At 43.3% G+C, this 16,103-nt stretch overlaps 1 protein-coding gene across 1 annotated transcript in view; it reads left to right on the top strand.

Annotated features, from left to right (window-relative positions):
* The first annotated feature begins 1,184 nt into the window (after positions 1-1,184).
* FBXL17 (F-box and leucine rich repeat protein 17) overlaps positions 1,185-16,103 on the top strand; it is a 146,496-nt gene continuing 131,577 nt past the window's right edge. The window contains exons 1-4 of the mRNA XM_083702388.1: positions 1,185-2,228; positions 4,271-4,393; positions 5,066-5,323; positions 9,942-10,073. Coding sequence (XP_083558514.1) covers positions 1,401-2,228; positions 4,271-4,393; positions 5,066-5,323; positions 9,942-10,073 — 1,341 coding nt within the window. The 5' untranslated portion in view covers positions 1,185-1,400. The remainder of the gene's footprint in view (positions 2,229-4,270; positions 4,394-5,065; positions 5,324-9,941; positions 10,074-16,103) is intronic.

The following is a 16,103-nucleotide window of genomic DNA, read 5'->3' on the forward strand; positions in this document are numbered from 1 at the left end:
ATTTGAAAGTAAGTGTCCATGAAATCAATGGCACTTACTTCTTAGCATGTATGGGTAAGGCTCAGGTCACAAATAATCTCTTCTGTAAATACACTCAGTCTACACAGTACTCAAAACACTTTGTGTCTCCTAGGTTTTTGAAGAACTGCTCTCTAAGACGGTTCTGACTCTGCTGAAGAGGCATTTTAAATTGGCTAAGTTTAGAAGATTGACTATCAGAAAGCGCCTTCGTGTTGGACTGCAGCAGAAAAAGCATTAAAGAATTCCAGGGCCAAACTACCTGTGACTATGGCAGATATGAATTTTTTTAAAAAATGCCCAATGACTGAGCCTTTCTGTGAGGTACAGCATCCTTCTGGCCAATTTCTCTTTGCGTTGGTGAAGGATAAAGCCGAATAGGCACAGTCCTTCCGCCATGCCACAGTGGGGCAGAGCTGCTGCAGAGATAGGCTCAGTCCTCATGCTTAAAGCGGGAGATAGGGGGTCCTTCTTTGCTCTGACAGCTGTTTGTGAGAGTCCAAGAGATGCAGTCTTAACGGTTTTCCAAAAGTACATCTGGTTCCCATTTTGTAGTAAGCAGAATCTTCCACATGTGGCGCAAAAGTGGTAGCAATACATAGCTTTTGGTGCAAAATCCACAGATACAGCAGGCAAGCCATTTGTTGCAATGTTTCCATGAAATCATAGACTTGTAGAGTTGGGAAGGATCCCAAGGGTCATCTAGTCCAACCCCCTCCAATTGCAACTACAGTACCGCCCGAATCCCCCCATTTTGAAATGATCATGCCTTCCACCCACAAAAGAAGCGAGAGACAAGTAACAATGATCCCTCAGGCATTTACATTTAAACGCCTGCCAGCACAGCCCCTACACCACCTTTTAAGTCTCAATCCCCTTATTGTATTTTAGTGTTTTGTTGGAAGCCGCCCAGAGTGGCTGGGGAAACCAGCCATCATTATTATTATTATTATTATTATTATTATTATTATTATTATTATTATTATTATTATTATTATTATTATTATTATTATTATTATTATTATTATTATTATTCCCCTCGCAATCCTCCACACCACCCTCGTCCCGCACATGGAAGAGTCTATGGGGAACCCGGAAGTGAGGGTTGCGCGGCGGAGCAGCTCTTGGGGCGAGTGCGCGCGCGCGCGGGGTCAGGGAACCGGAAGTTCCGCCGGTTCCGCTTCCTCCAACGTCCCGGAACCTGCCTTGTTGTGACTGCCGGCCTCCGAGTTTTGCCGGTCTCCTCCTCAGACGCCGCTGCCGCCGCCGCCGTTACCGCGGTCGGGCGGGCGGAGGCGAGCGATGAAGCCCAGGCAGCGCAGCTGAAGCCGCCGAGGGAAGAAGGCCTTGCTGGGGGCGGCGGCGGCGGCGGCGCCTCCTATATGGGCCACTTTCTCTCGCGGAAGGGAACCAGCCAGACCGCGGATAGGAGCCGCCGCCGCCGCTGCCGCTGCCGACCCCTGAGGGGGAAAGTGCCAGTGCCGCCACCGCCGCCTCGGGACCGGAGCTGCTTCCTGCGCGGGCCCTGCATGCTCTGCTTCCTGGTGCACAGCGCCAGCCCGCCCGCCGCCTCCGAGGAACCGCCGCCGCCGCCTGCTGCTGCTCCTCCGCTTCTCTACGCGGCTCTGAAGGCGCCCGAGGACCGCGCCGCCCGCCGCCTGCTGCGCTTCTCCTGCCGCCGCCTGCTGCTCTCCGGCCTCCTCTTCTCCTCTCCTCCGCCTTCGGCGCGGAGAGCGGGGCCTGCGCTGGAGAGCAGCGAGGCCCCCCCGGAGATGGTGTGCAAGCGCAAGGGCGTCCGGCTGCTCCCCTGCCCGCCCCGAAAGCAGCCCCGCTGCGCCGCCGCCGCCGCCATCCCAGCCACAGGGGCCGGGAGCCCCGCTTCCACGCCGCCGCCGCCCGAGGTTTCTGCCGCCGCCGCCGCTTCTCCTTCGCTGCCCGAGCAGCACCTCTGCCCGCTGCCCTGCGCCTCGGACCGCGCCCGGGGAGGCTCGCCGCCGAAGGACCCCGCCGTCGGGGACGATGGGGAAGGGCTGGCGGAGGCGGCGCCCGCGGGCTCCCCGTCTCATCTGCCCGAGCTGGACGGGAGGGAGAAGGGCGAGGCCCGCGAGCCGGACTGCGAGGAGCCCCCCGAGAACCCCGGGGACTGCTGCCGGGAGCCGCAGCCCCCCTCGCCCGACATCAACCAGCTGCCGCCCTCCATCCTCCTCAAGGTGGGTTTGGTGAGCTGGCAGGTGTCCGGGATGTAGAAGGTTGCCAAGGTAGGCTGGGGGCTGCCTGCCTTTTTGTTGTTTTGTTTTTTGGACACCTGTCGCTGCATCCCTTGCCTCCCCCTCCTCTTGAGTTTCTTGGTTGTGTGCTTTTCCATGCAGAGCTCAAGAGTGCCCATTTCTTAAGTCCTCGTCTCCTGGAATTTACTCTGCAGAGGTGCCCAGGACCACCTTATAGGGGTGGCAATACAAGAAGACCTCACCCAATTATAATTTTCCTTTTCTTGGTTTCAGTTTTGGCTGGCAGTGGATGGGGATCCTGGAAATTGGTTGCATGCACAAGCGTTTCTACTAAGTTCATAAGTTTTTACTTAAAAACACTAGATGCTAATCCAGCTGAAGGTGAAATAGTAATGGTTCTTGATTGAAACAAAGTCCTTTTCTTGACAGAGCTTGGTCTTGGTCACATTTAATTCAGAATAGTCACTTCCCCAAGTTATTTGCACATAATGATATAATTAGAATTGGTTCACATGGAAACAGTGCTTAATAGCATTGTTGATAGCTTAATAGCACAAAGAGGCACATTTTGTAGTAATCCTGCCTTTATGAAACAAAACAAAGCAGTATTATGGAAACACCTGAGTAGTTAAGGTTCAACAACTGGTGTGAGTACTAGATGAGCCTGCTACACTGGACTGGAGCTGGTGGAATGAGGAAGTCTGAAAAGTTGAGAAAGGGTGATTTCTGACCTGCAAGGTAAAAAAAAGTAAAGAAGCAAAGAGTGCTTCCAGGGCACATTCTCAGGATAGCTGAATCTCACATCAGTGCATTAAGCTCTTGAAAAAGCCTATGGAAAGGCTTCATAAGAATAGATAGCTTGGAGCTTTAGAACTAAGTAATCACTGTATATGGCTTACCAAAGTTAAAATCCTGGTTTGTGGTAGTTTTCTATGAGATATATCCCCAAGAATGATAAATGTGGAAAGCCCCTGTTGGTTATGTCTTGGAGCTGCTTTCAATCTGCTCCTCTCTGCTTTCTCTGCACTGGCTGACAACAGCACAGAATATATTGTGTAAAGGGGTTGGGGATGTTGTGGAAGACTGTTGCCTGAGAAGGTGATGTATGTATAAATGCTGAGGAGCCTGTGAGTGTTTCAAGGGCCCTGTCCAAGCCTTCCCTATGCCTCAGGATGAAGTTCACCTACAAATGGACACCCATAACATTGGGGAGAATGACTTATTCTCTCTTTCTCTCTCTCTCTCTCTCTCTCTCTCTCTCTCACACACACACACACACAGAGAGAGAGAGAGAGAGAGAGAGAGAGAGAGAGAAACTGCAACCAACACTCACACACACACTCCATAAATGAATTAGGTAGATGGAATCCCCGGCCAAAAAAAATGCTGCCCAACTTTTCAGTTACAAAGCTGATGGCTTCAGTTACAAAGATGTCTGTGGTAACAGTATTTGTTGGCAATCCATTTTTATGAGGTGTGGGTGGAGTTGCTTCCCCATCAGCTTTCTAGGACAGTTAGTTGCTGACCAGGGCCTTAAGGTTTTCACTCAAGATGGCACTGCTCATCTGCATGGGACTGTCAAATTACCTAGTATATAGATTGTTCATAGTATCAAGTTGAATGCTTATCACTGTAGACACAGGCAACCCCCTCATTTGCACAGGTGTTGCGTTCCTGGTTTCTGTGCATGTTGGCAGAGCATGCATAAGCCTGCCCCGTTCTGGCCCGCCCAACTCACATTCTGCTCTCTTCTGGGTCCGAAAGGACCCGCAGGTTGGTCGTGCATCAATTGAACACATGCAAAATTGTCATCACCTCTATTACTTAATGGAAAGTAGAAAATTGGAATAGTGAGGGATTCATAGCTGGAGGAAAATCCATTTTCTTTGTTTTAAACAAATATATTTGTACAAAGCTTATTAGAAGAATGAAAGCCTTGGAAGAATGATAGAAAGGGCATGTCTTTAGAAAGAACTTTGAGGCATTTCACTTTCTCTTAACTCTTCCTTTTTTTTCTTTCATAGATATTTTCCAACTTATCTTTGAACGAGCGATGTCTTTCAGCATCATTGGTTTGTAAATATTGGCGTGACCTCTGTTTAGATTTCCAGTTTTGGAAGCAATTGGATCTCAGTAGTCGTCAGCAGGTATGAAGGAAGCTATGTTGAAATCTGAATTCTTTTAATCAGATTAAAACAATTCCTTTGTCTTCCTCTGATAAAAGTGATACCCGTTTCACTTTTCAGTCCATATTTCTTATAGAAAACATAACAAGAGTTTTGTGAATTCCTTCATTCACAGTGACTGGCTGTCTTGAAAGCCTGTGTTGAACCACACACATGAATATATTAAGTTGCTTTCATTGACTGAATAGATGCATATTTAGTATGATGGTGAATTATATAATGACATGACCTGCATTACATTTTTTATAATCTAAATAAGCTTAGAGCCTGATTATCTGAACAGGGATTACGTATCTGTTCCCAGTGCAAGGGAACAACAATACCTTTGTTGTAGCTGTTGTGGCAGCCTTGGGCAAATCTGATGAGCAGGTGTTTTTTTTTGGGGGGGTGAATCTGGAGGGGCTATTGAGGTGGTATCCATTAGTCAGACATAGTGCTGAAAAAAATCATTATTTGCAGCAAAAGTCTCCTAAAATTTAAGTTGAGCAGGAAAGCATGGAGGCCAAACTTGTAGTGAAAGTACTAACTTGGCTTGGTACAGATGCTGTTGTAAATGTATAGGCTTGTTTTTTCTTTAAAAATACAGATAAAACTGAGAATATGAATGTTACCTATTCAAATTGTTTTTGACAGGTCACCGATGAGTTACTGGAAAGAATTGCATCAAGAAGCCAGAATATAACTGAAATCAATATTTCAGATTGCCGTAATGTATCGGATACAGGAGTATGTATATTAGCATCTAAATGTCCTGGACTTCTAAGATATACCGCATATAGATGTAAACAGTTGTCTGATACGTCTATAATTGCAGTGGCTTCACAGTGTCCTCAACTGCAGAAAGTACATGTGGGCAACCAGGATCGACTCACTGATGAAGGACTCAAGCAGGTGAAATTTAAATATTGGTGAAAGTTTTTTATATATATATATATATATATATATATATATATATATATATATATATGCAGGTTTTGGTGTCCTCGGGTGTCTTCCCGTGTAAAAGTTGGGGTGTCTAGGCGACGTTTCGACGAGGTCTCACTCGTCATCTTCAGGCTGGTGCTTTCGGCTTCTTGTTACTGGAACAGAGTGGGATCTCAATGTTTGAGTTCCTATAAATACTGTAGAGGGGGTGTGGTGTCTAGCCTCCAATGTTCTGGGCAGAGAGGAAGTTCCCAGGCTAGTGTGCCTTTTCTTCTTTTGTTCCTTAATTACTTGAGAGATACCTTGAGTGATTTCTTGAGTGATATCCTGAGTACCACTTAGGTGGGTCATTAGGTGTGGATTAGTTGCTAAAGTCTTTGTGTCTTGACCTCTTGAACTTTGTGAAGAGTTTTCCTGAGAAGATGGCTGTATTGCACTTAGTTGTGCTTTGGCTTGGCTTCGTGTATAGGGGCGAGCTGTGGTTTTGTGGCTTGTGTCAGCCAGATCTGTGTAGGGATTGCAGGGGGGTGCAGCATCCGGAGGTGCCACCATGGATTGGCTACTGGATGGTGTCAGTAATTCATCTGTGGAGAGGGTCTGGGTTTGGGTCTGGTGTGGTTGATTGGTGTTGGCATTCTGTGTGCCTCTGGATCTGGTGTCAGTTTTTGTGGGGAGGGCTAATTTCCAGATGTCTGGCAAGCGGGATGTGTCGTCACGCTTGTTCATGTTGTGAGGGTGTTTCTCTATCTCGATGGCTTCCATGATTATTCTCTTGTGGTGATGTTCCGTGTTAAAGAGCAATTTGGAATCTGCAAAATTAATTTCGTGTCCTGTTTCTTTCATGTGTTGGAAAAGAGAGGAAGTTTTTTCTTCTTTTTTGACGGCATTCTTGTGTTCTGCGATACGTGCATTTATTCGTCTGTTTGTTTGTCCAATGTACGTGGCTGGGCAGACTTTGCAGGGTATTTCATAGATCCCTTGGTTTTCCAACTGGATTTTATCCTTGGGGTTTCTGAGGATATTGGCTATTTTTTGGTTGGTGCAAAAGGCTGTTTTGATATTGTGTTTATGGAGGATTTTGCTAATTTTATCTGTAGTGCCCTTGATATAAGGAAGGAGGGCCATGCCATTGTTTTCTTCTGTGTCTTGGTTTTTGGGGGGTGTTTCCTTTTGGATTAGCTTCGTAATCCTGTTTTGCTGGTATCCATTGGCAATTAACACATTTGAGAGATTCTGTAACTCAGTTGTCAAGTGGTCTTTGTCAGCCAGGCGTTTGGTTCTGGAGATGAGAGTCTTGGCTACGGAGTTTATTTGTGCAGGGTGGTGGTGTGATTGTGCATGTAAGTAGCGGTTGGTGTGTGTTTTTTTCTGGTAGATAGTGTGTCCTAGGGAGCCATCAGGTTTTTTGTAGATTAGGACGTCAAGGAAGGGAAGTTGGTTGTTGGCTTCTATTTCCATAGTGAATTGTATTTTGGGGTGTAAGTTGTTGAGATGTGTGAGGAAGCTATGAGATGTGTGAGGAAACACCCCCCAAAAACCAAGACACAGAAGAAAACAATGGCATGGCCCTCCTTCCTTATATCAAGGGCACTACAGATAAAATTAGCAAAATCCTCCATAAACACAATATCAAAACAGCCTTTTGCACCAACCAAAAAATAGCCAATATCCTCAGAAACCCCAAGGATAAAATCCAGTTGGAAAACCAAGGGATCTATGAAATACCCTGCAAAGTCTGCCCAGCCACGTACATTGGACAAACAAACAGACGAATAAATGCACGTATCGCAGAACACAAGAATGCCGTCAAAAAAGAAGAAAAAACTTCCTCTCTTTTCCAACACATGAAAGAAACAGGACACGAAATTAATTTTGCAGATTCCAAATTGCTCTTTAACACGGAACATCACCACAAGAGAATAATCATGGAAGCCATCGAGATAGAGAAACACCCTCACAACATGAACAAGCGTGACGACACATCCCGCTTGCCAGACATCTGGAAATTAGCCCTCCCCACAAAAACTGACACCAGATCCAGAGGCACACAGAATGCCAACACCAATCAACCACACCAGACCCAAACCCAGACCCTCTCCACAGATGAATTACTGACACCATCCAGTAGCCAATCCATGGTGGCACCTCCGGATGCTGCACCCCCCTGCAATCCCTACACAGATCTGGCTGACACAAGCCACAAAACCACAGCTCGCCCCTATACACGAAGCCAAGCCAAAGCACAACTAAGTGCAATACAGCCATCTTCTCAGGAAAACTCTTCACAAAGTTCAAGAGGTCAAGACACAAAGACTTTAGCAACTAATCCACACCTAATGACCCACCTAAGTGGTACTCAGGATATCACTCAAGAAATCACTCAAGGTATATCTCAAGTAATTAAGGAACAAAAGAAGAAAAGGCACACTAGCCTGGGAACTTCCTCTCTGCCCAGAACATTGGAGGCTAGACACCACACCCCCTCTACAGTATTTATAGGAACTCAAACATTGAGATCCCGCTCTGTTCCAGTAACAAGAAGCCGAAAGCACCAGCCTGAAGATGACGAGTGAGACCTCGTCGAAACGTCGCCTAGACACCCCAACTTTTACACGGGAAGACACCCGAGGACACCAAAACCTGCATTCCTATACCCGTGAAAATCTACGAAAGCATATATATATATATGTATATATATATAATTACATTGTATTTTAATATTTTAAGCTGCGCTTTTATGTTCACTTGGGAGTCTAGGAGTGTGCTGTTGCTGTCATAACAAAATGTTTATATTTCCAGTTTACATTGACCTCAAAGGTATACATTAGATGGTATATGATAGTAAAATAAAAGGACAAATCAAGGGCTAAAAGAAGTTGAATTTTCTGTTCTGGGAATCATGGAAGGTACCCTGAGGGTCATCTGATCCAACCCCCTACAATGCAGGAATCTCAGCACATGGAAGAACATTTTTTTAAATTATCTGTACCCACAGTTCTTTAGCTATGTATCCAAAGCTCTTACTGAATACAACCAATGAGCCATAACGAGCTCTAATTGTGCTATGTGCAAACCCTAGTTTTAGAACTCAGGAAACAGTTTTTTGGGGCTTTTTGTCTAAAATAGTGCATGCAAGCACCAGTTGGGGTGTCTTCTGAGCCACTCAAACTTCTGCCACTATTAAATTTCCAGACTGCTAGTGACATTATATGTTTATTAGTGTCCTGAAAATTTTGCAGGCCATTTTGAATCTAAATGTGAAATTCTTAGCCCTACCACACAGTTTTGAGCTATTTTTCTTTTCAGTGGATTATGATCTTTTTTGGGGGGGTGACATTACTTCCTTTTACCCACTGTGAAGCTTTTACCTGTTTTAAACAAATTTCTCCCTCTCATCAGAGTTACTGCGCTTAACATGTCTGAACTGGGCATAACATAGCATCTTAGTGGGTACTTTAGAGTATTTTGTTCCCAATGGGCAGGAACATTTCCTGAGCAGAGTTCTTGAGGAACAGATTACTTTTGCCAGTTTCCCCTCCCTCCTGCAGCCCCCTTTTGCAATCTGAACAACTGCTTTAGAAAGTTGAGGGAGCATCCAGAAGAGTGTAGGAGGTGGTGCTGGTTGAATCACTCAGGTAGATCAGAAGTGTTCCATGGACAGAAGGATCTATTCCATGCATGGAGGGTGAAGTTTGGATCCAAGTGAAAAGCTTTATCCTGCCCACCTACTATTTTTTTAAACCTACCAATTTGAGGAAGAAGTAGAAGAAGATACATTCTTAAGTGATGGCTGGATATTTTCCATGTACTTTGCAAATAGTCACAGATTCTGTTCTGGTGAACCAGAGTATGACATTAGAAAGAGCTATACTAGAGTGGAACCTTGGTTTTCGAACTTAATCCGTTCTGGAAGGCTGTTCGGCTTCCGAAAAGTTTGAAAACCGAGGATCAATGGGCTGGCTGCAAAGTCAATGGGAAGAAATGACAAACGCAACTCAGAAGCTGTTCAGCTTCCGAAAATCGTTCGAAAACTAAAGCAGTTACTTCTGGATTTTCAGCATTCAGGAGCCTAAACGTTCCAAAACGGAGGAGTTTGGGAACCAAGGTTTGATTGTATTTAGCCTTCTTTGTCAAACTGTCACGACTGTTTAAAAACTAAGTTGCATTTGCTAGTAATAGTATCCTTGAAATCTAACTGTAAGCCTTTTGTTTTTTCTTGGCAACTACAGTAACTTTTTAAGTTAAAGACATCTTTACAACTTTTCAGCTTCTACAGGCAAGACTGTTTTATTGATTTGGGTGGTGATAACGGGAATTCTGAGCTTCTGGTGTGCACAATACAGTTTGTTTCTGGTTATTGATACATATTGGATATGGCTAAATCTAATACACCTGTTCTCTTACTTGGACTGCTGAAATCTATACTGTCATTCAAATTCCTATTTTGAGAGCAATGTGGCCTCTTGGCTAATGTGTTAGTTAAAATCTGAACTAATTGTTTAGAAATGTAATGCTTATATATACACCATGGATTGAAGGCAATGTTAGTGTTATATATTTATGTGTGTGTTAATTTCATTTGCAGCTCGGATCAGAGTGCAGAGAACTGAAAGATATTCATTTTGGGCAGTGTTACAAGATCTCAGATGAAGGAATGATAATCATAGCTAAAGGATGCCTGAAGTTACAGAGAATATACATGCAGGAAAACAAATTAGTAAGTATTTTGTCTCGTGTATTTAAATTAAAAATGCCTACACCCTCTTTTAGGGATGCGGGTGGCGCTGTGGGTAAAACCTCAGCGCCTAGGGCTTGCCGATCGCATGGTTGGCGGTTCAAATCCCTGCGGCGGGGTGAGCTCCCATCTTCGGTCCCAGCTCCTGCCCACCTAGCAGTTCGAAAGCACCCCTAAGTGCAAGTAGATAAATAGATACCGCTTTATAGCGGGAAGGTAAACGGCGTTTCCGTGTGCTGCGCTGGTGCTGGCTTGCCAGAGCAGCTTCGTCACGCTGGCCACGTGACCCGGAAGTGTCTCCGGACAGTGCTGGCCCCTGGCCTCTTATGTGAGATGGGTGCACAACCCTAGAGTCGGACACGACTGGCCCGTACGGGCAGGGGTACCTTTACCTTTTACACCCTCTTTTATGCTCGCCCACATCCAGCATTTTATCTGTTTATCTTAACTGAGTTTTGAAGCGTTAGAAACCTATGTCTATATTCTGAGAGTGGTAACCTATAATACACATAGTGATTAAAAAGCTAATTCTTAGAATTCAGTTCATATTGGTTAATACTTTTCTTTGGGCAAACATGCTACACTTAATTGTGCAATTGGCTTTGCCTTGTGTCATTCAGTAGTTGATAGAAAAGTAATATTGCTAGCTAAGCATTTCTATTCTGTTGGATACAAAATATTCTCTGAAGATCTTTGTACACTTTTGCAGTGCCATGTTTAAACTTTACACGGGCTTAGCTTATAAACATGTATGTTTACGTGTGAAGAACCTGCATTATATGACTACAAGGTGTCATGTTGGCTACCAGATTTGATGAGTTAAAATAAATAGTCTGATTCATGGTGGAATCTGCATTAAGAGCTAAATGGAACTTCTGCGTAGAATGGCAATATTTCTGTGGATACAACATACTGAGTACAAACAGATGGCCTTCACAACTGTACCCTGTTAATGAATTTCCTTCCCACTTGTATCGGGTTTGCCATTTACGCAGTGTTCAAAACTACCATTGTTCTAGGCACATTTTGCGACAGGGAATTTCATTGGCACAAGCAGTTTCTGAGCTATGGGTGCAGTACTGCGCCTAAGATTTCAGATTAAAACTGCGATGGACTAGGTGGATACAATCCATAGTGCTGTACTTCACTGACTCAGAACAATTTTAGTCCTGCTTAAGAGTAGACCCATTCAAGTTAGTGGACATGATTAGCTTGGGCCCATTAATTTCAGTGGGCCTACTCAGAGTAATTTTCTTGTGATAATTTTGAAAATATTGACGTTAATCAGTCTTAGGTGTGAAACTTGGCACTCTTCAGTTATACAACAGTTGAAACTGGAGAACCAACATTTTCTTATGGTCATCCTAAGCTTTTACATGAATCTGATGTTTCATTGTTCCTAAGAAATTAATTTTGCTAAACTCCTTTCATGGCAGCCAAACCTAGGATGACTGTCCTAGTCATATCCTAGGCATTCACTTTTAAAAAGTGCCAAAATAGGTTGCACTAAAAAAACACTTAGATCTCATTCTGATGTAGTTTTCCATATACATCCTTCAACAGCACTTCAGCAGTAGAAGCTTTTGGATTACACTCTTTACATTGTACTGTAAAGGAAGAATTGGATGCTGGCAAGCAAAAACACATTTTGTGTTCAAATAATTTAGTATGAGTGAAACTAAAACTTCTGAAGATGTTCTTTGGAAAAACAAACCATTGCTGAAATACTAGAACAGTTTCCAAAACTCAAAATAATTGTATTAGATCTCTGGTGTATTAGCTCTTCATTGCAAGTCAATCAAATGTCTATTACGGAAGTCATAGGAATTTGAGTGGTCAATCAGTTTCATGTCTTCTGTGTTGGATAGACTGCTGATTCCAGGTTCTACTAAGTGATTTGTTTTTTCTGACCTTTTAAAAAGTCTAATATAGATTACTGTCAAGGCACTAGATAAGTACATTAAAGTTTGTTTTACTGGTGTATCAAGAGTAGGAAACATTGTGGCTCATTTCTTCTTCAAAGAACGAACTAAGCTTTCTAAGAAAATCTCAGTATATTCAGATACCAACTCAAAAGCAGAGCTTTAAACAGTGACATCATCTGTTCTGGCATCTCCAGGTGGTTCTGGAAAAGATCCCTTTTGTAAACTCTGAACAACCACTGTCAATTAATGTAACAACACTAAGCTAGATGGCTTGTTGGAAGTCACGAACCACAGTTCTCATTTTGCACATAACAAGAAGCTATGATTTACTGTGACTTACTGGTTTGTTTCCCCATACAATGAAGGGAAGAGTAAAGGAGACTTGGTCATTCTAAAGGATTCAGATAATAAAAGTTCAAGTACAAAAAATGCCTCCTCATGCTCAAGAACTTGGAGGGTCCCAGTTGAGAGTATTCATAACTTTAAAAAGTGGTAGCTAAAGTTTTTAGAGCTGTGTGGCATTCAGTGCAGCCCTGTTTGTATATGTGATTTTGAAATACTGAGCGCTGTATCCAACTTTCTCCAAATAAAGGAGGGCCAAAAAGTGGTGTCTTGGGGCACAAAAATATAAGACTGTGATAATTTTCAGATAAAAATAGAAATATGGTACCAGTTAATGGGCTTCTGAATGAACAGTTACATTTTGTTTTCTATTTAATTTATATTTATGTGACAAGGACTCAGTTGTAATTGCAAAGCTGGACTTGGAAGCCACCAGAAAATATGCTGTGTCTCTATGACCAGTGTAAGAACCTATAAAGGCACCACACCTGGTGACTCAAAGCAGATGTTTAGCATTTTTCTGCTAGTAGGTCAGCAACAAAGACCATGTTTTGTTTGTGCTTGGTGTAGTGTGGTAAAGACTCTGCACATTTTGTGGCACCCCCCAAAATAATTCTGCAGTCAAATTCTATATACATAACAACAAACCATGGTTAGTTATGAGAATGGGCTCTGTAACCTTCCTTTGTTACAGTGAGCTTTCACTTTTGAATATATTGCCAGTAGGAAATTGTAGTTTAGTTAACAAAACATGATTTGGTGTTCTGGTTTTGCTAATCCACAGGATAAACCACAGGTTGACATCCAACACTGTCAGCCTGCTTCCTCAGTGTGGTTTCTCCCTCCTTCCCTTTGCAGCCCCTATGCATGCCCCAAAAATCTGTTCCAGAGCCTGGACTGGATATCATTGGATATCACTGAAATTTCCCCGCAGTTCGGAGCATAATAAAGAAACTGCAGTTTATTTAAAAGTGAAGCTTTCAATCTCTTCTGGTGTTTATGTGCATGAGAGAGAAAGCACCCAAGACTCATGTTCTTAACAGCAAATCATAATTTACTGCATGTGAAGATCACCGTTGAGTAAATTTAGTTAAATTGCTGCTTCTGTACAAATGTTTATTCTTGTTTTGAGAATGAGTGTGGGGACCAAGTACATGCCTGGTTCAGATCTTGCTTCACCCACAATTTCACCAGCCTATAGAATGGGGATTGGGAATCTGTGGTTCTTTGGCTGCTGTTGTCCAAATCCCATCAGCTCCAGTGACCAAGGATGATGGGAGTTGCAGTCAAGAGCATCTGGAGGGCCACAGGTTCTCATCCTTGCTTTAGAAAGTAAGCTGCTCTCTCTTAGGTTCACCACCTCTTCCCTTATGCAGTATGGAAATATATCAGCCTAGCTTTGATGATTGATGTAAGGATTAGCGAGAACTCATTGCCATTCTTGTATTCTACTGTGCACATAGTGACCCTTTTTTGCCTTTGGTCATTCACTGTACTGGCTTTCTGCTTCTCCCTGGTACTGCTGTGTTCAGTGATGGATTTTTTCCCCCTGAACTGTGCTTGCAGTATAGAAATGTGTGCGTATGTAATAAAAATGCAATAGCTTCATGCTGACATGTCATGAAGGCTCTCAGGTTTTCAGCCTGGAGCATGCCATAGTCTCATTGCCACAAAACAATTCTTCGTACCCAGTTCCTCAGAATACTCTTTACACACAATGATTTATCAGTTCGTTTCAGGCCTAAGGGCACTCTACTTCAGCAGCATCCTACAGCCAAGTCAACGTGCATCAGAAGCCGTTAGAGGCATGTCAGCAGAGTAGCTAGGCAGTTTTGATTAGTAAAGAGTGCAATGAATATCTAGAACGCAGTTTTATATCTTTATACCTCTGTTAAGGGGAAAAAACATTCGGAAATGCACCATAAAACACATGTGCCTAGAATCTTAGCATGTAAGAAGAAATGTGGGATTTGAAATCTTAAAATTTAGCTTACTCTTGTATTTCGTTCCTTGCTTCTTTTATTTATTCTATTTTATGGTTGGTATCGCTGTGGGTTAAACCACTGTGTCACTTGGGTGGTGGTTCAAATCCCTGCGACGGGGTGAGCTCCCATTGTTCGATCCCAGCTCCTGGCAACCTAGCAGTTTGAAAGCACGCAGTGCAAGTAGATAAATAGGTCGGCGGGAAGGTAAATGGTGTTTCCGTGCACTGCTCTGGTTTCGCCAGAAGCAGCATAGTCATGCTGGCCACATGACCCGGAAAAGCTGTCTGCGGAAGCGGACAAACGCCGGCTCCCTCGGCCTGTAAAGCGAGATGAGCACCGCAACTCCAGAGTCATTCACAACTGGACTTAATTGTCAGGGGTCCCTTTACCTTTACGGTTGGTATCAAATACTGTCCATGTGTGAGTAGAATGGACTTTTGCTTGTACAACACGGCTTCACTTTCTCTTCCTACTCCACATTCTCAAAATATGCTCTGGAGGGTTGGGGACCATCATGAGCAGATCTTGGGGTGGGACTCCCAAGGAGGAGAGGAAAGTAAAGTCTGTTGTGTGAGTGGAAGTTTGCTCATGCAATGTTGGATTTGCTCTATATCCTGGCCTTCTTTCTGAGAGCAATAACTGTTGGTTTTTTTACTATTGTTGTACTGTGTACTTTGGGTCTATGGACCGCAATAAAGCGCTGTGTGCGTGATGTTTGTAGTTTTACTTCTTATTTTTTATTCCCCACAGTAACCCGGTGTTGTAAGTTAGGCTGGGAAGTTGTAACTGGCCCAAGGCCACCTAGTGAGTTTGATGCCCAAGTGAGGATTTGAATGAGTCTCTTCTGCCCTTGCCACCACTCTCTCCTATACCTTGCTAGTTCAAGTCTGACACTTCAGCTGAAGCTTGTCAAACCTGCAGCTGTGACAGTGTTCACAGCCGAAAATTTCGGCCATTTTGTTACTCATTCTGCTTCACTTAAAGTTAAGTGGTTTTACATTACTTAAGCAGTTATGCTATTGGGCACCAGGATCAAGTTGAACAACACAAGGTAAAAAGTATATACCTGCATACATCTTTTTTTTTTGTATCCCACTTTCCCAGACATAGTTAAAACCATGATCAAGGCGGCTTACAACATGAAAAACAAGTTGATAACCATTTTAGCTACTTTAGGCATGATCAGCCTGAGTAGTTCCGCTATTGTTCAGAGTGAACTTCCTCTTTTTTTGGTGGAACATTATGGGTTACTATGGGCACTATTTAATTTATTATCCAGTACATTGTATTTAGCTTTCAAAAGAAACTATCTGCACTGGCTGGGTTTTTTCTCCCACTGTCCCACACATCCCTCCCAAACATTTGAAATTCTTGGGCTTCAGCAGTCAGCTTCTGCAAAGCAAGAGTCAGAAACATGAGAACGCGTTCCCTTTTTAAATATTATGAAAATAAGTTTAATGAAAACTTTGGGTGTTTGGGTTACCAGTTGTTAAGCTCAAAATCTGTGGAGACTTGCTAGCTGTATTAGCAATTATCCTACTGCTCCAAATTGAAATGGAAACAGTCTTCCCAGAAGCCTAGTTTAATTAAAACAACAAGTTAACCACTCTTTAAAATGTTACAGGAACAGTTAAGCAAATACTCTTAAGATATACTTAAAGCACTCCTAAACCAACATAGCCTACTTAAACTATTAATTGAACCAGTACAATTGATTACAGTCTGGTCTGTAATTTCTTTTTATTCTCACAAAATGTGAC

The sequence above is a fragment of the Podarcis gaigeae genome, assembly GCF_964106915.1.
Source record: "Podarcis gaigeae genome assembly, chromosome: 11".
Taxonomy (NCBI): domain Eukaryota; kingdom Metazoa; phylum Chordata; class Lepidosauria; order Squamata; family Lacertidae; genus Podarcis; species Podarcis gaigeae.